The sequence below is a fragment of the Thamnophis sirtalis genome, unplaced genomic scaffold (assembly GCF_051295495.1).
Source record: "Thamnophis sirtalis isolate CommonGarterSnake01/CBP01778 unplaced genomic scaffold, rThaSir2_p1.2 scaffold_12, whole genome shotgun sequence".
Lineage (NCBI taxonomy): Eukaryota > Metazoa > Chordata > Lepidosauria > Squamata > Natricidae > Thamnophis > Thamnophis sirtalis.
The window spans coordinates 36,172,483-36,199,243 of NW_028261392.1; the positions used below are offsets into that span (position 1 = coordinate 36,172,483).

Genomic DNA, 26,761 nt, shown 5'->3' on the forward strand with positions numbered 1-26,761 from the left:
ACATTTTGTGGGATGAATGACTATATAATTATGACAAATAAAGCCACCCAAACCATCAAATGTTAACATCTTAAAATTGGAGACTGACAATCACAAGGGAAAGGCACAGTCCTACTGATTTTAGTTTGAGGTTTAGGGAACAATTGGGCTGTGTTCAGATTGAAAACTCAGCTGATTCATTGAACGGTATGATTGGGATGACCATATTTCAACCACCATCCCTTGGATGCCCTGTAACAAATATATGTTAAATGCATACACAGACCTTCATTCTCCCCATGCAAGATAAAAATGTAAGGCACAAGGCACTCCATGAAATATCCAAGGTCCAAACTATATGTTTATGTATTAAACGCAATGGTTAGAGTGCAGTACTGCAGGCTACTTCTGCTGACTGCCAGCTGCCTGCAATTTGGAAGTTAAATCTCATCAGGCTGGGTAACTCAGCCTTCCATCCTTCCAAGGTGGGTAAAATGAGGGCCCAGATTGTTGGGGCAATTTGTTGACTCTAAACCACTTAGAGAGGGCGGTAAAGCACTGTAAAGCGCTTTAGTCTAAGTCTAAGTGCTATTGCTATTAATTCAGGCCCTCCGAACTTGGCCCAATAGCTCATCTACAATACCACCCAGAATCCCATTGGTTAAATGGGAGACCATGTAAAGTTGATAGATAAATAAAATAGATATAATGTGCATAGTGTTGACAGCACTCTGTTTCTTCATTAATCTTCCCATGCCTTCTATATCAGCGGTAACTTCTAAATTGAATTCAAATGAGTCTCTTTTGTGTACGAGTCATGCCATTTTGGGCACTGGTCACTGCAATTGGTGCTATAATCTTTAAACTTTATGATAGGTTCCACACTTAGCAGCCATCAAAACCTTCATGAAAATCAAAATCTGGAGCATTCATTGTTTTACTGTTCAGAAGGAACACAAGTTCTCTCTTAACAATAAGATTAATGAACAGCTGACCTACCTGAAACTTTAAACAAGTATAGTAAAAATGCTAACTTACCAGTTCCAAAAATCCTCTCACAACTTGTCTCTGTTTTAGGTTGGTTTCTCCATCCAGATTAGCAGTTTCTATATGACACAAGCCATCAGGATCACTTGAAGAAAGCAGCAATATATCTGCAGGTATGATTTCATTGCAGCGAAGCTGGATAAAGTCTCCAACTTTTACTTCTTTCCAGTATCTTGTGGTGTATTTCCTTTCATTCCTGTGGGAAATGTTTAGGATAAAAACATGACATGACTTCTGAGAATATCAGTTTAAAAAAAATACAATAGCAGGATAAGTTAATATATGTATTTCATGATGTTTGCAGCAATTAACCTCCTGACACCTATTGGTTCACAAAAACTTCCATTCAAAGAATAAAGTTCTCAGAAGAAACTATTCACCAACAGCAGTTTTTGTGAGAAACAACTATCATTATCCCAGGATCAAAACTTAACAATTACTATGAAGATGACTTTCAAAGTATCAGAGGCACAAAATATACAGTTACGTCTATGAGAAGGAAACTTAAGATATGTGCTGTCCATATATTTATTTTCAGAAAAGTGTATGTTCAAAATGCTGATTATTACCTTTACAGTTCTACAATGCACAAGGCCGGGTTATACACAGGACCAGTTTTTCCTGACCCTGGTCAGATAGGGTAGGTGCACTGCAGGTTTCTTCCCTTAAATGTTGCCACTAGCTAGGATCTTTGAGGTATGCCTTCTTAGTGGCTACTACAGCCTTTTGGAATAGCCTACCACCTGAGATACTTTTAACCTTATGAAAGACTCTTGCCCCAACCATTGGAGTAGTATGGGAGTGAACTGGGAGGCTGTTTGGTTAAGTGCTTGTGAGGAGGGGTACTTTTCTTTCTACCCATGTTTTTATGGATTATTGTGAGCAGTCTAGATTCACTATATGAGGTAAGAAACCTGTTAATAAATGCACACTTACATAAATAAAAGGTTATATAGCCCGGCAGGGAAAAAGAAATAGAAAGTGAAATGTAGGATTAAGGAAGAATGGCAGTAAAGGGGGGAAATCCAGATTCTTATAGATTGGAATCTACTTCATCGCTTGCATGAATATTATCCCACATTATCAAATATGGAAGGTGATGTACAAATGATTGTTAATAATGAAAGAAAATACAGAATAGACTATCTGAGAATTACATGACCTAAATAGTCTTCTGTCAGGCAATCTGAAGCAAGTCACAGTTATGGAAGAAAAAAATGAAGACCAGGCACAGAACCTGTGTTTCTGTAACACTGAACTATAATTTGTTTTAGATTTTCAAGTTCTGAAAACCCAGTCATTTTGTGAAGGTAATTTTGTGTTAACTAAAAAAAATACATGTGTGATTCAGTACTCCTTAGTTATTAATGATAAAATAGGAAGCACAACCACTAAATCTCAAGTAGAGTTGTTTTTGTTTTGCCTTACTCAACAAAGCAGAAACACTTTTAAAAATTTGAATAGCTTTAATTACAGTGCTTGTTTGTTGAAATGGTAACTGAAAACAAGTGTACAAAGCAGTTGATTATTGTATTGACAGTAAATAAAGAAATTACTTATTTAATTTCTATGTCAAATTTAGAAACCACCCATCTCCCTCACAGAGCAACTTTGGTATTGAAAACAAATAAAGAGAGACACTGTGGTGCAGCGTTTAAGATGCTGGCCTAGAAACCAGGGGACTATAAGTTCTAGTCTCACCCTAGATATGAACGCTGGCTGGTGACTTTGAGCTAGTCACTCTCAGCTCAATCCACCTCATAGGGTTATTCGTGTGGAAAAAATTAGGAGGAGAAAGAAATATTATGTATGTTCACCAGAGGTGGTATTCAGCAGGTTCTGACCAGTTCTGGAGAACTGGTGGTGTAAATTTTGAGTCAAGAACCAGTAAGTACCACCTCCGCCCCCATTTATTCTCTGCCTCCCGAGTCCCAGGTGATCAGGATGGAATGGGGATTTTGCAGTAACCTTCCCCTGCCATGCCCACCAAACCATGCCCACGAAGACATGCCATGCCCACTAAGCCAGGCCCAGAGAACTGGTAGTAAAAAAAATTAATCCCTCCACTGATGTTCACCATCTTGAATTACTTATAAAACAATAAAGGTGGGATAAAAATCAAATCAAATCAATATCTTTAATACTTAGAAGAAATCAATAACTGGGCTGTGCCAGTCCAGAATGGCAATATTTGTATACTGTGAGGTTAAAATTACATGTCTCACCAAATGGGCAGTTCCTGGGCCAATCATTTAATCTGTTACCCAAGGCGACCCATTTAATCAACTGTTTCCCTCACTTTTTTGATGAATGGTTCAAGGCTGCTCAGAGTTACCTTAAACTGCCAGATGGGTGGCAAATAAGTTTGATTGATAGAAAGGTATACAGACAGACAGACTCTGAAAGATTCCAAAGTCTTTTTTGATTCCTTTTGCATTCAAATAGCAGATGGATTGGAAAAAAATTAAAGAAGTATTGCTGATATATTATTGGGTTTGAATAAGCTCTGTGTTTCTTACATATTTCTAAGTTAAAACATTCTTTTATTAAATAAATTAAATCATATCCGAACTGTGAAATACATGATAAAAAACAGGAGGATATAAAGTGAAGTGCTGCAGTGATTGAAATACTAAAGATTATAAGCCATGATGAATATTAATCTCTGTGGGAAAATTTCACTGAAGTTAGGTTATGCAATTTCATTTTAACCTCAACCATCACATTTTCTTAAAACACAGCTAGGATTCAAGAAGTCACTTTTGTCTCAGAAAAGAAATTTCTAATGTTAGCATTAGTTCTTGGACAGTAAGAGGAGGGAGCAGAGTCCCAGGGTATATTTAATTGTTCATGTTTCTGTGGAAGTATATAGTTTATTTATGAATCAGTTATGAAGCATGACAAAATAAGATGTCATTCCATTTGGTTGATGCCACACTCTCCTCTATGTTATACTGCAACAGAACTTTACTCCCTTCGGGAACTCCCCCTTTCCCGGGGAAGGCCTTCTTGCCTATCAAGATGCTTCCTTAAAGACGGATCTTGGGATCCCAAGAAGAGGCATGCGAAGAAGAGATTTCTTAGGGGTTTCTTACAGGGGTTTTAAAATCAAGTTTTAAGGGGAGGGTGGGGGGTTTGATTTGGATGGGTCAAACAGGCTTGGGGGGAGTCTGCCATGGCATAGGCCAGAGCTAACTAATGGGCGCAGGTCGGGAGTGCTGGGAAGGGTTGGGATTCCGGGGGAGACATTAAGCCATTCCATTGGGGGGTCCACCATCTCTACTGTTTGTGGGAGAGGCAGATATGGTGGGGGCCAAGGGCCAAATTATGTTCGGGGGACGTGGGTTCGCTGTTTAAGAGCAATTGTGCGTTCCAACCCTCATCGCCCTTCTCGCACCCCCGGGTGCTTGGGATTACAGGACCCTGGTCTGCGGCTGTGGTCACTTAACGCCAGGTCCATGGTACATAAGGCTCCCCTCATTTACGACCTCATACAAGAGGGTAGAGTGGACCTGGTGTGCATTACAGAGACCTGGTTGGGCCATGAGAGGGGTGTTCCCTTTAGTGAATTATGCCCACCAGGCTTCCGGGCTTTTCACCAGCCGAAAGCCCAGGGCAGGGGCAGGGTGGTGGCGGTGATTATTAGGAAAAGTCTTGGACCTCAGGAGGTCACTGTGCCTCAGATAGGCGGGTGTGAGTCCCTTCTTGTGAAATGGGGCCTTGGAGTTCAGGTGGGCCTTTTTGTTATGTACTTATCTCCCTGCTACATTTCATCGGCCCAGCCGGAGCTGCTGGATGTGTTAGCCGGATTGGCGGTTGATTTCCCCAGGCTTATGATCCTGGGGGATTTCAATCTGCCTTCCATTGGCGAGACATCCGAGTCAACTTGGGAGTTCATGACTTCCATGATGGCTATGGACCTAACTCAGTTAATTCAAGACTCCACCCATAACAGGGGACACACGCTTGATTTTTGTCTCTGGGCAGTGGATGAATGATCTAGATTTAGGGGATATTTCTATCCAACCCTTGTCATGTTCTGATCATTTCCTCATCAGGCTTGACATCCATACTGCTACCCCTTACCTCAGAGAGGCGGAACCGACTAAATGGTTCCGCCCCAGGCACATGATGGACCCTGAAAGGTTCCTGATGGAGCTTGGGACTTTTCCTGAATATCTTGCTCACAGCTTGACCAAAGCCCTAGTGGAAGCCTCGGATAGGGCGGCCACTAGGGCCTTGGATCACATTGTGCCTTTGCAGCCTCTGACCTGGTGTCGATCCCAGGTAGCTCACTGGTTTACCGAGGAGTTCCAGGAGATGAAACGCCAGAAAAGACGCCTAGAGAGTGGTTGGAGGGCCAGCCGGTCCGAATTTGATCAAACACTAGTAAGAATTCATATTAAATCCTACTTAGTGGCGATAAAAGCAGCAAAACGGCAACATTTTTCCGCTCTTATTGCTTCCACAGAGAACTGCCCAGGCGCCCTGTTTAGGGTGACCCACTCCTTACTTAACCAAGGAACTGGGAAAGACCCCTTGCAGGGTAGGGCTGAAGAATTTGTTCAGTGTCTACAGGATAAATCCGGACAGGCTTGGACTCTGACTGGGTAAATTTGGGAAAACCGACAGGGATAAATCTTGTGGAGACTGTCTGGGATGAGTTTGACCCTGTGACCCCTGAGGGCATGGACAGGATTATGGGGAGACTCAGTGCTGCCTCTTGTGTGCTGGACCCGTGTCCCTCTTGATTAGTTTCGGCTTCCCGGGAGGTGACACAAGGCTGGCTCCAGGCGATTACCAATGCTTCATTGAGAGAGGGGTTGAAGGAGGCGGTGGTGAGGCCCCTCCTTAAGAAGCCTTCCCTGGACCCATCTTCTTTAGCCAACTATCGTCCAGTCTTCAACCTTTGCTTTGTAGTGAAGGTTGTTGAGAGTGTGGTAGCATGTCAGCTTCCCCAGTACCTGGATGAAACTGCCTACCTGGATACGTTTCAGTCAGGTTTCAGGCCCGGGTACAGCACAGAGACAGCATTGGTCGCTTTGGTTGATGATCTCTGATGGGCCCAGGACAGGGGCTGCTCCTCTGTCCTGGTCCTATTAGACCTCTCGGTGGCTTTCGATACCATCGACTATGGTATTCTACTGCAATGACTTGGGGGGGGGGTTGGGAGTGGGGGGCACCATTTTACTGTGGTTCTTCTCCTACCTGTCTGATCGGTCGCAGTTCATGTTGACTGGAGGACAGGGATAGACCCCAAGATGCGTCACTTGTGGGGTGTCCCAGGGGTCGATTCTCTCACCCCTCCTGTTCAACGTATATATGAAACCTCTGGATGAGATCATCCGTGGTTTGGGGTACGGTATCATCAATATGCTGATGATACCCAACTTTTCATCTCTACCCCAAACCACCCAAGCGATGCCCTCGACATGATGTCCCGATGCCTGGAGGCTGTGCAGATCTGAATGGGGAGGAACAGGCTCAAGCTCAATCCCTCCAAGACTGAGTGGCTGTGGTTTCCATCATCCCAATTTGTGCATCTTGTTCCATCTTTGATGATAGGGGGAGAAATTTTAGCGCCCTCAGAGAGGGCCCCCAATTTGGGAGTCCTCCTGGATATGCGGCTTAGTTTAGAAGAACACCTGACAGCCATGACCAGAGGGGCCTTTTACCAGGTTTGCCTGGTACATCAGTTGCACCCCTTCCTGGATCGGGATGCTCTGTGCACAGTCACTCATGCCCTTGTCCTTTCTTGCCTGGACTACTGCAACACTCTTTACATGGGGCTGCCCTTGAAGAGCATCCAGAGGCTTCAGCTGGTCCGGAATGCGGCCGCGCAGGTTATCATGGGGGTACCTAGGTGCTCCCATGTTACACCCCTTTTAGGTGGCCTGCACTGGTTGCTGGTTGTTTTTCAGGTGCTATTCAAGGTACTAATTATGACCTTTAAAGCGCTCCATGGCTTTGGCCCAGGGTACCTGCGAGACCACCTACTGCCACCAGTAGCCTCCCACCGTCCAGTGCAATCCCACAGAGTTGGCCTCCTCAGGGTGCCATTGGCCAGACAGTGTCGGCTAGCAACCTCCAGGAGGAGAGCCTTCTCTGTGGGAGCGCCTTCCCTCTGGAATGAGCTGCCCCCGGAGCTTTGCATAATCCTCAACTTCTGGTCCTTCCAACGTGCCCTAAAAAGTTGGCTTTTCCAGCAAGCCAGCCTGGCCTGAACAGAATAAAATAAATGATTAATTTAATTGTTAATTTAATCGAATTTTTAAAATTTTATTGTTAATATTAATTGGGTTTGTTTTTGGATACTTTATTTAATTTCCTTTTTAACTTTTGTAATATGTGTTTTTTTAATGTTGTATGCCACCCTGAGTCCTTTGAGAGAAGGGCGGCATATAAATCCAATAAACAAACAAACAAACAACAAAGTTCCAGCAATTGCTTCTAGTCTTTTTCCCAATAACAAATAGAAATCACACATTTCAGACTTAGGCATATTCTGCTGTTCTCAATAAAAAGAACAGAACAGAAAAGATAAAAGGAAAGAGAAGGGGGAAAAGAAAGGAAGGAAGGAAGGAAGGGAGGGAGGAAAGAAAGAAAGAAAGAAAGAAAGAAAGAAAGAAAGAAAGAAAGAAAGAAAGAAAGGGGATGGTATATGACACTGAGAATAGGATTCAATTTGTTTGGAATTGCAGTTTTCAAACTATCATTATCATAGTCTCATGGTGATGATTATTTTAGTCCTTATGAGAAATAGATTTGCTATTTTTAAGACACTGTAGCTGAATCTCAAAAATAGGAAAAGTAGCTAGATAAGATTTCAATCAATCATAGGTATTTACAAAAGCTGTTGGGTGATAGCAGAATTGTGCAAAAACAGGAAAAACCTCTAATGTTATTAAGATATATATATATGATTATTTTATGCAGAATTCATTTATGTGGGGAGAAAACCTGAATTAGTTTAAAAATTCAATAACATATTTGTAATATTTGAAGAATAACATACACCACTCAGCTTTAAATTACTGTCTATATATTTTGCTATTTCACTACTTATATTTTGAATCTCTCTCTTGTTATACAATGAATAAATGTAACCATATACCAAAGATAGAAGCTTTCATGTACCGGAACATTTTCTGTTGTTTCTGCTTCAGTATTTGACTGTCAATTGTTATCGCAACTATCTCACAAACTCTCAGAACAACCACCAGACATCCACAAGATTGTCAGTATCAGATTATTATCACTTGCAAATTACGATAAATACAATTACTGGCAATAGTTTGACGTTTAGGCTGATCCAACATAGATAGGATCAGAGAAATTTAGACCAAAATGCTAACAATTGTGCCACACATTTTTTTTTAAAAGAGAAGAACTTCATAAGAAGTTACTTTCATATGAAAGGAACAGACCCACGAGAACATAATTTTCTTGAGAGTTATTTTAAAGTCCTAGTATAAAATAGTTGCATTCCTACTCCTTTTTCAACAACTTTGAATTAATATCATTCCTTGTAAGGACAATGTGGAAATAGTCCTGAATATGAAATAAGAGATGATGGAGCTAAAAATATATTGTCAAAAATGCCCTTGGGCATAAATCACAAAGCTAGAGTCACCATGGGCATTCTGCTAAAAATGCAGACAAAGTTCTCTTATAGAAAAATGATATTCTTAAGACTTTTATGTCCCCTTCAAATTTGCTAAGTGATTCATTTCTTCTATAGAACCTTTGCACATTTTGTACTTTAAGAGTGTTAATGCACTATCAAATATCATTTAGTTTACAGAGTCTTGGATGCCTAGGACACATTTTTCTCTTGGTTGAAATAGGAAATACCTTTTAGTCTTAAGATTGCAAAAATATGTTTGCTCTAGTTTTTGTTACTGGCGAAGATCACATTTTTTTTTCAGAACTTAGAACTTGGCAGAATAAATAAAAGTTATGATTATGTTCTTATCCTCCATAGTCAGGCAAGAACTTTTTACATAATAGGAATTTACCCTAATGCTAACTAATAAAACTATAAATGTTTTATATGCTAATATCCACTTTTCTGAATTTTGAAATCCAGTCCATAACTCGAAACACGTTCAGAAAATTGTACCAAAAAGAAATTTTATGTTAAAAAGATTTAGGCAATAAAAATACCAGAAAAAAATAGTATAAAAGATATATTTTAAGAGAAACACACATGGAAGCACCTAAACACATGCATACAAATGAATTTTAAAATGGAAATGAGATGGAACAAAATGATGGTTAAGAAAAATAAGAAAATGCAAATGTATTATATAAAGAGAAACACAGTTAAAAACAATTTCCACAGGAAACTCTTAACTCTTCTGCAGCGCACATTATTTTGCAATATGGATACATATATATGTATATGGAATCAGAGGTGTTATTCAGCAGGTTCTGACCAGTTCTGGAGAACCATAGCGGAAATTTTGAGTAGTTCAGAGAACCGGTAGATACCATCTCTGACTGGCCTTGCCCCATCTATTCTCTGCCTCCCAAGTCCCAGCTGATCAGGAAGAAATGGAAATTTTACAGTATTGTTCCCTTGCCACGCCCACCATGCCATATCATGCCCACCAAGCCATGCCCACAGAACTGGCAGTAAAAAATTTTGAATCCCACCACTGCCTTGAATGTTTAGTTGTTTTCTATATTGCAAGCATTGGGGACTTTCTATATTCAACATGATCCATGTTGGAGGGGTGGGCTAAATGAGCAATGTGTGAAAGCACAATCAGTCATTTTTATACTTGTGTTTAATGTTGGGATGAAAGTCTAAAAGGGCAGGGTTGCATGATGACATTTCTACACACCTTTCCCCTTTCCTTTTGCCATGGTTAGCAACAGATGCCAATGTATCTACCAGTGACGTGCGGTGAGGTTTATGGCTGGTGAGGCACTGATGTCTCTCTCTCTCTCTCTCTCTCTCTCTCTCTCACACACACACACACACACACAGAGGCAGATGTCACACAAGGGCCCTTCAAAGACTAAACTTTTTTTTTTACTGGTGGGGAATTAAAACTCTCCTTTTCCTCAATGGGAAATCATATTCAGACAAAGAAAATTATTAAAAATATCCTTTCCTTTCTGAAGCCTGGCTCTTTCTCTGCACCTATATTGGGAGGGGGGGAATAGGGGAAATGCAAGTGGTGAGGCCAGCCTGCCCCCTTCTTGTCTCCCACCCACCCCTTCCCAACGGGACAAGAAGGCGGAGGGCTGGTCTTGCAAACGGGGATCAGCGCACTCGCCACCTCCCCCTCCCCAGGAGGAGCTCTGCAGTGGGACAGATGGACGGAGGGAGAGATCGCCCCTTCCTGCGCTGGAAAAGCGAGCAAAACGTGCAACTCAATGCTATGCCGTGCAATGCAAGTGATGCAATGCAATGCAACCCGCCCAGGCTCCTTTGGGTTCAGGGGTGATCTGAATGGGGGGAGCGGGGGATCCCCGGGGCGGAGGCCTCCCGGTGCAATGGTCTTCCGCAGCTCCGGAGTGAACCTTCGCCTTCCCTGCCCAGGATTGCAAGGCTGGAGGCCTCAGCAACAGCTACCCCCACCCCCCAACCCTCAGCCCATACCGTCAGCGGTGGGACCCGTGTGGTTCCTCTCTTCCCTGGCACCGTCCGGTGAGCGTGCGAGCACTGGGTGCGAGCCCTAGAGTGCCGGCCGGCTCGGCCGCCATTTAGTGAAACATGTTTCGCTGAATGGCGGCCGAGCGCTGCCGACACTTTAAAGTGCCGGCAGGCCTTCCGGGCCAGCCGGCCATTCAGCTGAATGGCCGGCCGGCCTGGAAGGCATGCCCACAGGGCTCGACCGCCATTCAGCGAAACATGTCCTGGTTTGTGGCCGGGCAGCACGCTTGCACTTTAAAATGAAAAATAAAAATAGATGTGCCAGCACCAGCAGAGGCAGGTAAAATACACACACACACACACACACAAACACATAATAAAAATAAATTACAATTACTTACATTACAAATAAATTGAATTCCTCCCTCCTGCCCCCTCCCTGTGACCCACATACCTTCCAGCTGCGTCAAAAATTCAAGATTTGGTCTAGCCAGGGCCAGGCAGGCTAAGATAGTTGCTGCTAGAGTCACTACATGGATGACTCTGATTAAATGTTTTAAAATAGCCTCTAAACAAAGTGCCCTCTGCAGGAGGAGGCGGGAGAATCACGTGCCTCATTTGCATAAGGAATTTTTCGCTCTTTAACCCTTGGTTAATCCTTAAAAGGCGAAAAAATCCTTATGCAAAGGAGGCCCATAGTTCTCTAGCCTCCTCCTACAGTTAGCACTAAGCAGACTCAGAGTCACTGTGACTTGGAGTCTGGGAGCAACTACCTTGGCCTTTTTAATTATTTTAAAAATTGTTTCCTTTTCCTCAGGAGACTGGTGAGGCCCCGCCTCCCCTGCCTCTAGTGACTGCACGTCACTGGTATCTACTCTGGGTTAACTTTCTATATTCCTATGCTCAATAGCGGTCAAGCCAGCTTTTACAACAGGAAGGTGTTTACACAAAATGAAAATGGTACAGACTTTATATGGCAACATGCCAAAGCACTGCATTTCATAAGCAATTTAAAAAAAAACAAATTTGTTGTTTCCTATTCATATTCTCGTAGTGCTAAACATAAGCTTATACTAGAAGTGTGGAGATTCAACCTGGGATATACATTACAGAGTTTCTCCTTCATAAACAACAAAGGGATATTGGGCTGGTGCAGATTTATCCACTTTTTGGATGTAAAGCTAAATTTCAGAGAACCTAGTGTGGAAGGAGATATTCCCACAATTCATTAGAGAGAGAGTGACAACAAAATCATTAACCACTGTTTAATTGGTTAGAACCAGTCAATGTGTAGACATAGTACCAATTCAGCACACATACACATACAGAGCAATTGTATATTCTATAACTGAGTACAACATTCTTCATAATTAAAAACAAATGCTTTGTCTGAAAGCTTTCCTGGCAATTAAATCTTTGCTTCTTTTCAGGAAACCATTCTAACACTGAATTATTTATTAGTGTCCCTGATATTACTTATTACTGCTACAATTGAAGAACAACTAATTCATGATTGCTATATGCAATTTTCTGTTGACAAAGAAAGGCCTTTACATTCCAATTAAATATGTTTGCAAATGTTTATAAGATTATGATTATGTGCCATTAGGTTGGTGTTGATTCTTAGCCACTATACAAAGAGAATTTTTCCAGGATGATCTCTCCCAACAGTGCACAAATTGCTACTGTAAATAAATCCATCCGCCTCACTCCTGCTTATCATCTTTCCCCCCTGCTGTCTTTCTTCAATATTATCCTAATGGACAATCACTTAAATATGAGCCAGCGGTATGCTGCAGCTGCCAAAAAAGCCAATGCAGTCTTAGGCTGCATTAACCGAGGGACAGAATCAAGATCACATGAAGTTCTAGCATGCTTTATAATGCTTTAGTAAGACCACACTTGGAATATTGCATCCAGTTTTGCTCGCCATGATATAAAGAAGGATGTTGAGACTCTAGAAACAGTAAGATAAGAGCAGCAAAGATGATTAGAGATGACTAAAGGCTAAAACATTTAAAGAACAGTTGCTGGAATTGGGTGTCTCTAGTTTAATGAAAAGAAGGACTAAAATGAAAGCAGTGCTTCAATATCTAAGGGGTGCCACAAAGATGAGAGAAGCCACCTATTCTCCAAACCACCTGAAGGCAGGATAAGAAGCAATGGATGGAAACTAATTAAGGAGAGAAGCAACCTAGAACTAAGGAGATATTTCCTGACAGCTAGAACATTTAATCAGTGGAATGACTTGCCTCCAGAAGTTGTAGGTCTCCAAAATGGTTTTTAAGAAGAGTATGAGTGCACTCACATTTGCGAACCAGTAGAGAAGGTAAGTGAATCCCACCTCTGCCCTGCTGAGAATGGAATGGGACAATTTGCCACAGCTACCGCAACATAGCCAACTTGCAATGGGATAACTCACCACAGGACAATTCAATAATTCAATTTAATTATTTAAACTATTTAAAAATGTTTAAATTTTTGTCATTCACATTTCATTTTGTCCTTCCTTTGGCATCCTTTCTTTAATGGTTCTATGCCACAATTTCTTCCATATTAATGTACTTCTTGTTACGTGGCAAGATGTCCAACGCTGAGTTGGCCATGATGAGATGTCTCACAGTGAATTGGCCGTGGCAAGTTGGCCACTGCGAGTTGAATGTGGCAAGATGACTGTGTGGCAAGTTGACTATGGCAAGTTGGCCACAGCAAGTTGTCCTAGGAACCTTAGACCAGGGATAATGTGGATTTACAGACGACTGTTACATATAAAGTGGTTTGACAAAATCAGAAATGAGGAGGTGCTAAGCCACCTGGGAAAGCAAAGGGAAATCATCAAAGCCATTAAAAAGCGAAAGTTAGAATATTTTGGAGATGTGATGTGACACCCAGAAAAATAGGACATCCTTGACTTAATCCTCCAGGGGAAGATTGAAGGCAAACGAGGTCCAGGCAGAAGATAAGAACATCATGGCTTCAAAACCTAAGGAACTGGTTTGCACAAAATTCAACAGCACTTTTTTCATGTGGCTATTGACAAAAATAGGATTGCCAACATGATCACCAATGTCCGATGATGGATATGGCACAAGAAGAAGAAGACCAGGAGTGTCAAACTGGCAGCCCACAGGCCGGATGCGTCATGCACAGGCCACACCCACCCCAGCTCTGTTAAGGGGAAAAACACCATGATATCATGTGACAGTAACATGCCTTAAACAGTCTTTGCTTCTCCCTCCCAGAAAAACCACCACCGCCATAATGAGACAGTACATCAGGTCTTGGGTATCAGTGGATAGAATAAAAATCATATACATTTTATATTACTGGTTGACAGTCCCCTTAAATGACATTAAAAAAAAGTTTGACACTATTCAAAATAAAAACGGAAATGAGCTGCTTAACCCACCCATGCACTGCCTGTTTGAGAGTTTTTGAAACAAAATAGCCTTTATTTCAAAAGAGGCCAAAATGCTTTGTTCTTCTTTCTAAAGGAAGTAAATCGTGATAATGGCCTTCAAAATAAGAACAGAAGCCCAAAAATCAAGTTGCAAGAAACACAACGGGGAAGGGTGTGATTGTGAAAAACAATAAGGGCATTACTTGAAAGACTTTATATCTTGGATTTAAATCAGATCCCTTTAAATAATATAGGAAAGAGTCAGAAACAAGGACACACCATTAAGTGTACAACCCAAAGGACACTTAATTGGAAGCCTGTTTCCTGTAATAAATGGGACTTTCTTTCAAGAAAATGTCATTAGAATGTAAGGATTAATTCAGGGAAATTCACTCAAAATTATTAGAAATTATTTTGAAGGTAAATAAAATAATAATTATTAATCAGTGAAAAATCCTACAGTTAGTACTAGGACAGATTACATAAAGCTCAGTCCCTATTAGTTAGCTTTATTCAAATAATAACATTCAAGTTTATTCATTTTTTTTTTAAATTTGAAGCTGTTTTAGGATCTATACACTCAGTCAGTTCTATTCAGTAGTCCTTGACATACAACCACAATTGAGCCCAAAATCTCTGTTGCTAAGTGAGACATTTGTTAAGTGAATTTTGTCCAGTTTGCAGTCTTTCTTGATACATTTGGTAAGTGAATCACTGCAGCCATTATGTTAGTAATATGGTTATTAAGTCAATTCAGGCTTCCCCATTGATTTTGCTTGTTAGAAGGTCACATGACCCAAGGACACTGCAACCATCATAAATTTGAACCAGTAGTCAAGCATTTGAATTTTGATCATGTGACCACTGGGATTACACAACAGTCATAAGTATGAAAAATGGTCGTAAGTCACTTTTTCAGTGCCGTTGTAATTTCAAAAGGTCACTAAATGAAGTAAGTTGATGACTACCTTTAATTGACATGATTGCACAATACAACACCCACTTTGCATTTTAGACATTTTCTTATAAAACAGAAACTGTTTAACTTTGTGAGAGTTAGAAATCAATGAAGTGGATAGATTCTGGTAAAAGAGAGAGAGGAAAGGGGAAAAAAACAACCCTTATTTTCTAAATATACATTTCTGGCTGCAGTCACAGCCTTCCTCTTAATTACCTCTTTATTTCTTCCCAAAAGCTGCAGGGGATGAGTGAATTTGCCTGGACTGACTCAGACAGCCCTCCAAATAAGCCAAGCTATTACTATTCTGAAATCCGGAAATAGCTGGAATAATTTCCAGGGCAATTTGAATTCAACATGAGCTTCCCACTTTCCTGTACAACCATCCTCTAAAACTCATCCATTGCTCCAGAATCAACTTGGATGTTCCAGATAGGAGGACAAATCACAGCCAACCAAAATAAGGTTGATTTTTGCCTCATTTTTCAAGCTGGGAAATTTTCTGTTTTTATTTGCATTTATTATTGAATTTGTTTGCCGCCTATCTTGTATCCAATGATCCTGATCCACTGTTGTCAGTAATCTGTAGAAAAATTATATTTCATAAAAAAAAAATCTTCTATTATTCTTCTTTCTTCCTGTTTGTCTTCACTTTTCTCTGATTGAAAATATACTTCAAAGGGACATCTGTGTGTTTTAAGGAACATCTTTGACCTCTAAGTCAAAAGAATATCTTTGTAACATTCCAACTGATGCCGCCATGATCCCTAGCACCGTAACAGTCTATTCTAGTGAGGAAAGCAAAAAAGTAGGCTTGAATAAACTGAGAAGAGGCTATAATATAATCGTCACATGGATCTAAATGTTCTAAAATAAATTCTTGGGCTGTGGTGAAAAGAGAGAAATTGGGCAAATAAAAGAGGCGTGTGGCATGTTTAAGGAAGGGATGGATAAAGGAATCGACAATCTAAGCAATTTAGGAAATGTCTACATTTCTTCATCTCTTTTTCCTTTTCATGGGAATTGCTTCTGTTCACTCTTTCAGTATTGCATTTCCACGATCCCTCTTGGGCCTGCTTATCATTTATGACTTCAAGTGATTACTTTGAGTGATTGCATGCTGCCCAGCCTTTTAGTGGGTGCATGAAAAACCTACATTCCAAGCAGAGACTTGGAAAAGTCCAAGCTGACACTTCTCAGCTTTCCCTGTCATCGTTATCTTTAACTTCAGTATGACATGGTTGCTTTTCCCTAAGATGCCTGACATCTTTAATCCATCAATCAGTTCCTCTCCGGTGGACAGAATTAGGTCCAGGAAAATGAATGGCCTTGTTTCTTCTGGAATTCCGAAAAATTAAATTGCACCAAGAGAATAGAAATCAGTTGCCCCCTTTCTTTCACTCCTGAGTTACTTTTCCTGTAGCGATCAGGGCAGTTAACAACAATAGATTTGGAAGGGACCTTGGAGGTCATCTAGTCCATCCCCTTGCTCACACAGGAGGCCTTTACTAGAGATTTAAACCACTGAACTGCCAATCTTTCTGATTGACAAGCTCAGCGTCTTCTTGACAACCTGCTGAATTGATTTAAAAAGCCTTCATCTTTGTAAAAGCAAAGTTAGGAGAAAATATAAGCAAATCCGTTTTCATTTACATTTTAACCTACCAAGCCAATTTGATATAAGTAGAATAACATGCCTCTTTCCAATGGCTTTCTGAGTCTCTGAAATTTTCCTTTTGTAATGTCAGCTGTGCTCAAAAAAACCTTATCCTGAAAAGCTAGTTGAGGTTTGTTTGTTTTTAAAGTAAAGCTTTGTTGTCTTTTTGTAATGATGGTACAATTTACAAAACTATTGGGTCTTGGATGAGCCACCATAGTTGTTCACTCATAGAAAACACTGGAATTCTGGAATGATATTTTGTTGTGTGTGTGTGGGGGGGAGGATATGGGTTTGCTAAGAATTTATTTAATTTGGGCTAAAGTGGACACTGGCTTGAGCAGAGAGGCGGGGAGAGGATAAAAAGGAGGGGGAAAAACAATAACATGTGATTGGAAAATAACCTTTTATTCTATAGAGATAAAAGGTAAAGGTAAAAGTTCCCCCGCACATATGTGCTAGTCGTTCCTGACTCTAGGGGGCAGTGCTCATCTCCATTTCAAAGCTGAAGAGCCAGCGCTGTCTGAAGATGTCTCTGTGGTCATGTGGCCAGCATGACTAAGCACCGAAGGTGCACGGAGCACTGTTACCTTCCCACCAAATGTGGTTCCTATTTTTCTACTTGCATTTTACATGCTTTCGAACTGCTTGGCTGGGAGAAGCTGGGAGAAGTAACGGGCGCTCACAAGCTCAGCCTCTTAGTCACTGAGCTACTGCGTCCCTCTTATGCTCTAGAACATTACCATAATTTTAATTCAGTTATTGAACATTTTTTTTGCAAAAAACACCCCCAAGCGGAATAATTCTGAATTCTACCCTTATAGGTATTGCAGGCTGTTAAGAAGCTAATTGAAAGCAATAGGAAATGTTACCTATCCTAAGAAACAATCATGGTATTAGTAGACCTCTAGCTTTGGAAAGATCAAATATGAGGGTTCTTTGGCGCTCTGAGCTGGGTTGATGTCTTGCAGACTTTTCATTAAACTACATAACATCAGCAGTGCTAATGCACTAATCACTAGCATTGATCATGTTACCTAGTTTGGGTAATGAAATGTCTGTAAGAAAGCAATCCAGCTCCGAGACATCCCCTCATTTCAACCCTGACTTACAAATATTATCTTTTATAGAAGAAGGACTAGGGGAGACATGATAGCAATGTTCTAATATCTCAGGGGTTGCCACAAAGAAAAGGGAGTTAAACTATTCTCCAAAGCAGAACAAGAAGCAATGGGTGGAAACTAATCAAGGAGAGAAGCAACTTAGAACTCAGGAGAAATTTCCTGACAGTTAGAACAATTAATCAGTGGAACAGAATTTGCCTCCAGAAGTTGTGAATGCCCCAACACTGGAAGATGTTGGATAGCCATTTGTCTGAAATGGTATAGGGTTTCCTGCCTAGGTTGGGGGTTGGACTAGAAGACCTCCAAGGTCCCTTCCAACTGCTATTGTGTTATAAATGTCCTGTATTATAACAGGGATGGAGAACTATGGGCCTTTTATGACCTGTAAACTCCAAGAACTCTGACAGTTGAAGTCCACAAGTCATAAAAGGCCAGAGTTCCCCATCTCTGCTTTATAAGGTCAAATAGGCTTTGTCACTGACTTTTGTTTCTCATTTTGAGCTTTTCGGGTATGAAGAAAATGTTTTGGGTTTAGACACACTGGCCCACGGACCCAGGGTTGGACTAGGACAGCATTTGTACCTTCTCTATAAGCATGACCACTTCTGTAATTATCCCATATAGCTACAGATAATGAAATCAAGCATATTTTCAAAATAGTCTGTTTCACACTAATAATTCCCCAACAGATTCTATCGTTAGTAAGCAAATTCTCAAAGTAAAGGGAAGTTGGTGGCGCCACTTATCTGGAAAGTTCACATTTGAGTTTGTATTGAGAAGTTAAGTGCAGTTTGGTTCAATGTTTATTTGTTCCCTTTCCAGTAGAAAATGCTACTTCCATAGGCCATATAAAACTCGAACTGATCGAGGCATGATTTCAACATCTTCCTTCCTTCTTTCCTTCCTTCCAACATATAACCTACTGAAGAGTTTCTGAAACTCTTTAACATGCAATATTTTGTATTTCTTCATTTGGCATAATTATCTCAACATAGATTCTTCTCAGAACTGAACTTGATTTTTAAAATATAGGACTGTCCATCCACAATACACAAAACATATTCTGCATTCAGCAATGAATGAATGGAAGTCAAAGCTGCACTTTTGAACTTCCCCATATATAGTTCAAATAATGGAGCAGAATGGTAGCAATCTCTTTGAATTCAGTAATAATCATCTTGATCATTCCAGTATTAATATGGCTTTTTTTTTTTTACTGATGGCAACACACAATACAGGAATGACAGAAACCTTAACAAGTAAGGCCTAGTTTCCTGTTGCTGTGCTGTAAACTCATTCTCTCATATCTTGTTTGTTCAATGCAACCACTTTCATCCCCGTCTGCTCATTGGAATCTTACGCCTGCTATCCATTTAGATGAATAGGCCACATGCCATTTCTCCATAATTTGTGAGAAGCTGTTGCTTCCTTTGTGGTATCTTGTCCTTTTCCAAAACTCCACAGCAAATCATGAATACATGACCTTGAGGCTGCCAAGAAGGCATTGTTCACTTCCAGTAAGCAAGCAAGGGAGTTATAGGGACACCAACCAGACTAATAAGACTTTGCCGGGAGCTGGAAATAATATATTTTGTACATTTTGTAAATTTTGCACAGCCTACAAAATTCTCAGCCAGGACACTTTTGACAGTTGTCCAATAACTAAGGGTTGTAGTTTTCTCTCTCTCTTTTTTTTAACCCAAAACTTATATTGATCATTCCTTTATATAATAAAGGCAATATTTAACAAGCCCATCATATAATAAATTCTTAAATTAGTCCAAGAATAAAAAAAAACTCCAACAACCCTGTACTGTATCCACTGTAAGCATCCACATTAGTGGATTGAACAATAGTAATAGCAATAGCACTTAGATTTATATACCACTTTGCAGTGCTTTTTACAGCCCTCTCTAAGCGGTTTACAGAGTCAGCCTATTGCCCCCAACAATCTCATTTTACTAACCTCGGAAGGATGGAAGGCGGAGTCAACCTTGAGCCTGGAGAGATTTAAACTGCCAAATTGCAGGGAACTGGCAGGCAGCAGAAGTAGCCTATAGTACTGCACTTTAACCACTGCACCACCATGGCTCATAATGCCATCAGATTTTTAGAACTGTTGATGTATTTGGGGAATATAAATCTACTTATTGGAGGTTAAGTATCCTTAAGATTAATAGAACTTCTAAGTCAACATAAAATTCAACCTAAAGCATTATTTATTATTTTCATGAGCTGTGATTTAAAACCAAAGAGAGCAAATAGTTTTTATACTTCTTTGCAGCTAAAAAAAAAAACAAGACAGAAGCACAACTCTTCAAGATTTAGTTCAAATGATCTAGCATGCAATAGCAGGGAATTATAAACCTGGACGTTTTAATATACCTCCCAAATGGATTGTTGTAACATGTTCTACATTGCCCTTGAAGAATTCCAGGAAGCTTCAGCTGGTGCAAAATTGGTGGAGTAGAGTGTTGGGTGTTATTGGAATTGCACATATTAGTCCTCTGCTTCACAAGCTGGATTGATTGCCAGAGTGTTTTCAGGTTCAAGATTCTGGTTTTGACTTTTAAAGCCCTACATGGCACAGGGCCAGGTTATTTGAGGAAAAACCTCTATTACAGGGGTGTCAAACTCAATCCGGCCCACAGGGTGTTTAAATCCGGTCTGCAGGGCTGGCCCAGAAATATCAAAAGACTCTCCCGTGGTACTTCTGGTAGCTAAAACGGGCTGCGTACAGGCCCCACACACCTCTTTTTCGCCCTTCATGACCTCCTGCAGCGCTTTGCCAGTGAAAATGGGCTGAAAAAGGGCCAAAAACAGGCTGAAAATGGTCTGAAAACAGCTGGCAGAGTGCTGGAGACCATGGAGGGTAAAAACGAGGCTCAGGGGGCCCACTTGCACACCCCCAATGCCCCATTTTGGCTGGCAGGGTGCTGCAGGAGGCATCTGTCCTCCCACCCACCCCCACTCCCCCCAACCCCGCTGGCCCATGGAGGAGAACTACAATGATGATCTGGCCCTCAAAGTTTGACACCTATGCTCTATTTGATTACATCTATTTATGCTATCACATTCAGCAGGAGAGGCAAGTTACAGGTCCCTTAGACCTCCTCATCTGGTGGAACATTATCCCTCAACCAAAGACTGGCCCCAACCCAATTGATTTTTCAGAAAATCTTAAAACCTGGTTTTGCTCATAGGCTTGAGAATCCTATGGGAGCAAAGAGCCTGTGAAATATCTACAATGAATGTAAGTTCTTGAAGGTACTTTCCTGTGGTTTTAGTTATATCTAGGCTTAATGGTTTAGTGGTTTTTAGAATTTTATTTTAAATTGTTTTAATTATTTGCCACCCAAAGCCACACATATGATTTGGGTGGCTATTCAAATGTGATAAATAAATAAATAAATAAATAAATAAATAAATAAATAAATAAATAAATAAATAAATAAATAAATAAATAAATAAAATGAATATTGTATTCATATTTAACAGATGTCATAGGATTGCAGTGTTAATTTTTAATTTTATGGATCACCACTTTTCACAGCCATAGGAATATGAATGCACAGTGAAATAAATAGCCTCGAGCCACTGGAAATCTGAAGGTGCTTTTCACACCTAAATGTTTTTAATGGGCAAAAGACAAGGACTTTGTTATAATAAGATGGAATTATAGGTATATTCCAGTTCAAATTGAACTTTCCAGGTCAAAGTTTACACTGAACAGCCAAGTTCTCTGCATGGAGATTCATCTTCAGGAAGAGACGTCACAGGTTCAACGTTGTGGAATGGGGGAGCTAAGTTATCTCTAGTTTCCCTATTTTCATAAGCACCACTTAGGGGCTAAGGAAGCACCATTGATGTGGTGTTGCTTCATTGGTCAAATACATTTTCAACACAGGAGTTAAAATATATCTGAACAGTATATTATATACAGATAGTCCTTAGTTTACGACTGGTCACTTTGTGACCATTCAAAGTTACAATGGACCTCCCCAAAAGTATTTACAACTCAGTTCCAATAGATGCGCCCTTTTGGGGCTTCACAACTGGTCAGCATGCATGACTATTTGCAGCATTCTGTGGTCATGTGACATTTATGCCAAAAACAGATATTTAATGTACTTCCAGTTCTCAGCAGAAACAGCCCAGAGTGAACAATGGGTTTGCTTAACAACCACAACATTTGCTTAACAATTGTCATAAAGAAGTTTGTAAAATAGGTTAGTCACATGGGTGACTGACTATTATGACTTACAAACATAATGGGTAGATTCCATTACAGCCACAATCAAAGATTATCTGTATTTCAAACTATAATTTCAATATTCTAAACCAGTGATGGCGAACCTTTTCGGCACCGAGTGTCCAAACCAGAACGCCCGTGGGTGCGCGCATTACGGAGCTCCAGAAACTCAAAGACCAGCTGTCTGGTGCACATGCATGTACTGGCCACCTGGTGTTCTGGTTTCCTGCATGCACATGCACGCCAACCTGCTGGTCTTCGGGGCTGCAGCATAGGCGAAGATCAGCTGGCCGGCGCGCATGTGCACACTGGAAACCAGAAGAGCAGCTGGCAATGGTACGTGTGCCCATAGAGAGGGCTCTGCATGCCACCTCTGGCAAGTGTGCCTTAGGTTTTCATCACAGTTCTAAACCTTTGTTGCTTTGGACATCCAGGCTTTGGGATTGTTCACTAAAAAAACCAAATAAACTGCCTTATACCAAATTAAATCGTTGATCTATCTGTAGCTTGACATTGTTTGACCAAATGCTCTTGAGTCACACTAATCAGATTAGCTAATAGTGACAGGAGAGCTGAATATGTCATTCCTAGGTTAACTTTATCTCTCCAGAATTTCAAGCAGAGACCATTCTCAGCTAGAGATATCAGGCAAGCATAAATTATTTGTTCAGCTACAAAAGAGCTATATGGCTCTTCCACTAGATGGCAGTCAAGATCCCTTCATGACTCCATCTTCTTCCCTTCTCTTAGTGCTTTTTCTGTTTTATTTTCATATTTAGCCGCAACATTTCAATGCTGCCCAATCTGCCCTACTTTTTGCACACATTGGGTAGCTGGTTAAAAAGTGCTAATTTTCACATCAAGGATTTGTTAATTCCTTACTTACAAAATCTCTCAGTTAGTTCCACTTCACTAGTACAACCTTAAAAATCCACACATGTGACTTTTTGTGCTGGTTCCTCTTTTAGAACTAAAGCTCTTCTTCTCCAGTGTTTTCACTGAGACTTCATGACTCTGAGGCTTATCCAGGAGAATGCATCACAACATTTAGAGCTATGTGTTTAACACATTTTTAAACATTAAATGTTTAAACCATTTCTTTTCTCTATAATGTCATTGACATTTTTTTCCATTGGTGTATCTTTGATCTTGCTGCATCATGTATATATGATAAATTCATATTTATGCATGCATTATACTATTTCTTTTCCACTTCCTTATTACTAATTTCCAAGCTGTTAAATATGGAAAATGAAAGTTTCAAATCTGTTCTCAAAATCACCGAAACTAGTAGTCATCAGCACATCTGTGATACTGAATCCTGTAAATTAGTTAAACATTCCGTTAAGAAGCACATCCTTCGGTTAACCTGAATCTGCAAATCAACTCAGTGGTCCAATTTAATATTACTCAATTTAATATTATATTACTCATTACATGAACCCTTCTGGTAAGCCCACCCACTTCCTCAATGTAACTGGAAGTGGTTTCAGTTCCTGCAATCATCCACATAGTTAATCTGGATGTATGCAGGATAAAATCTTTCTTACATCAAACTGAAGTTTATTTTCCAGACAGTTTTAAGATTTGTATTTTGGAACGCCTTTCTTGAATCAGATTCATCATGTTACCACAGAATAGTGTTTGTGGAGGCTGGCTTTTGAATTGTCAGTGGGAGATGACAATTGCTATGGATGAAGGGCAATATATACCTCCTTCCTCAAAATTCTTTATGCCATTTTGATTTTTAATCAGAACTGGTCCAATCCTGTAAATGTCACTATGGTCTTCCTGTTATCAAGGAATAGCAGTAAGAAAACAATGTTTTTGCATTTGAATTCAATGATTATGTTAACTCTGGACAATTAAGTGTTAACTGTTCAATTCCCAGCATAACATCTAAATCCTTTAACAAACCCAAAGAAGATAATGCTATATTTGGATAAGGTCATTATAACTGATATCTCCACCCCCCCTCATACACATACATTCAGTATATAAATGACAAAAAAAGCCTCTGCATTTTAGTTTTCCTTCTATCAGTTAAAATAAAAAAATGTATTCTGAGGTCAGATAATATATTTTGGGAGTATTTGCTTTCAAGATCAGTTTTTCTATTATTAACTTTTGTTTAACTTGTGTTGAAATAGGAAACTCTGGTTTGACAGAATTTGGCTCTGTATTTTTTTTAAAAAATTTCATTCAACAACTTTGTGGTTTTTTAAAATAAGAGCAGTTAAGAGCAAAGGAGACATACATCTAAGCCAAAATTTATAGTCCTAAGTTTCAATTGTGAGCTGTACTTGTATGTTCTCAGCATTTAGAAAATTATTTGATTTAGTAATGGAGAATACATGCATATTTTTAACATGACAATAAGGTGATCCAACACAGCAGCTGGATTAACATAGCAGACCAAAAATTATCATATATTTGTAATCTTCTGCAAGATGCTTTGAATTTTTAATAAAAAACCCCAGTGTCTTTTTAGATTTCTTCACGTCTATACAGACCAATTCCTTTTCTAAAACTAAGCACAAAACATGTATTTGTACCTTAAACCCTCAAATATTATCAATAAACATATCTAGAACTGATTTTGAAGAAAATTTGGTGATTGCATAGCAAGAGCAGGCTTTGACCTTCAGACCTCATATCCCATCAGAAACTATAAGCTCCTACACAAATAGGACAGAAATATGTGCAAATATTGTGCATATTACATTTTTCAGATTTTTTTGAGAAAAGAACTCCTGGGATTCCTGACAACCACTTCCACTGCAAAGTATGAAGTTAAGGAGTGTGAGGATAGATAGATAGATAGATAGGTAGGTAGGTAGGTAGGTAGGTAGGTAGGTAGGTAGGTAGGTAGATAGATAGATAGATAGATAGATAGATAGATAGATAGATAGATAGATAGATAGATGATAGATAGATAGATAGATAGATGATAGACAGACAGACAGACAAGCAGGCAGATCTCAATTACCACTGCATTGAATGTATGAACTAATCTGTAAACACACAAAAACAAAAATAAGCATCCCTGCAGTTATGTAATACTCATACTTTTTATCATGCATTTCAGTTCAAAAGGACAGCTGCTGCTTTGGAGTGAGAAGTGCTCAGGGATAAGCTATCATTAAGAGTTTTTGAGAGGAAGGAAAAGCAGTACTAAAACACACATAAAATGCCGCAAAGTGAAATCAGCAATCTGGCATGAATATCTTGGAAGGGAACCTCCACTTTCAAAGTGACTGGTAAGCAGTTATTTTGAGAATAGATTGATAGGACATACACATATCTAAGGTACATGAGCACTAAATGGATACTAGAGGTCAATCAAAATCCAAAGCTTCTGTTCAGTGATTGTAGTTCCTCTTATCTCACTGAGGACAGTGAACAGCATACAGAATTGTGCACAGATGGAAAGATAGGAGTACTCTGAGCTAGTCTTCCTCCAAAGCAAGATAAAGCCTGATGCCAGAAGTCATCTCCCCCCACCTGCTATGGGAAAAGCAACTATCAGCTTTTGAATTAGTAGTAATCAGCACCATCTACCATATATCCATGAACCTCCTGATAACTAGACTGAATGCCTCACAATAAAGGTTGCAAAATTAACCTTTGGTGCAGTTCTTTAGCTGCCATAGGAACGAGGGATTGGAACACAAACCAGAACTCACCAGGGCATTATCTAGGCCAAACACCTAACAATAATAGATGATTTTCCTGAGCAGACCAGAATTTAGTGTCTGTGACACTTCTATTCCCTACAATTTCTGGCCTCTGAGCCCCTTACAAAATTGTAAAACATGGCATTAAGAAATTGAATTACACAAAACACTGCCTACCAACAGCTTAGCATGCATGTATGCAATAATTTAAACAAGATGTCTTCCCGTACTTTTTAGACAGGTTTTAATGGTCTTTGGAAAGCCCAATACAGTGGAGGTAGACTGGATGCTGAAGCACATGCTATTCCATAAAAGTGAGACCATTACCAATAAAGGCTCATCCCTGAACTCTTGTAGATGACATTTCCTCAAAGAAGGTACCATTAGCAAGCCTTTTCTTCTTGATTTCACTGGGTGAGCAGATTCAACCTGGGGAACATTTCATAATATTCAAGCATATAGGCTCTTAACTGACTAACAGCCACTTGAATTGTATTTGGAACCTGACTGGCAACCACAGCTGGCAACTGCCAACCACAAAGTGTTAGGCAAATTTCAATCTGCCCACAAGTACTTGTGTAGCTGCATGCTTTACCAGTTGAAACTTCCAGATGTTCTTCACAGAAAGCCCTGACTATAGAACACATTTTAATAAAGCAGCCATAAGGTGCATAAAGCTTCTCAAATCAAAATGGCCAATATTTGTACACAAAGGATCTCTGTTACTCTTTGGAAGTTTCAGAATGAGATGTGAGTCCTGAGAACCCCCAAATTTTAAGCCAACTCTATTTAGGGAAATATGACCCCCATCTAGAGATAAAGAACGTATAGTCTGCAAATCAAATCTGTCTCTCTATGAATCTTAAATCTGTGTTTTCCTATTTGCAGTCTCCAGATACCAATGACTATGTGGGCGGAGTACTGGAGACTTCCCATGGCACAATGCCATTTGAAGACAGGTAAGCCATGTTCCAGGCCTAATGACACCCACTAGGTTTTCTTCCTAAGGTGCAACTAGAACTCATGGCCTTCCTGTTTCTAGACTGGAAGTTTCTAGGAA

The 26,761-nt window shown here is 40.0% G+C and overlaps 2 protein-coding genes across 2 annotated transcripts in view; one reads left to right on the forward strand and one right to left on the reverse strand.

Moving 5' to 3' along the window:
* ATP10A (ATPase phospholipid transporting 10A (putative)) overlaps positions 1–26,761 on the reverse strand; it is a 154,590-nt gene that overhangs the window by 78,807 nt on the left and 49,022 nt on the right. The window contains exon 2 of the mRNA XM_014071760.2: positions 1,018–1,222. Coding sequence (XP_013927235.2) covers positions 1,018–1,222 — 205 coding nt within the window. The remainder of the gene's footprint in view (positions 1–1,017; positions 1,223–26,761) is intronic.
* Positions 1,927–26,761, forward strand: part of LOC148043299 (uncharacterized) — a 30,447-nt gene continuing 5,612 nt past the window's right edge. The window contains exons 1-4 of the mRNA XM_087726722.1: positions 1,927–1,931; positions 4,211–4,954; positions 25,939–25,978; positions 26,590–26,660. Of these exons, the coding sequence (XP_087582848.1) occupies positions 1,927–1,931; positions 4,211–4,954; positions 25,939–25,978; positions 26,590–26,660 (860 nt within the window). The remainder of the gene's footprint in view (positions 1,932–4,210; positions 4,955–25,938; positions 25,979–26,589; positions 26,661–26,761) is intronic.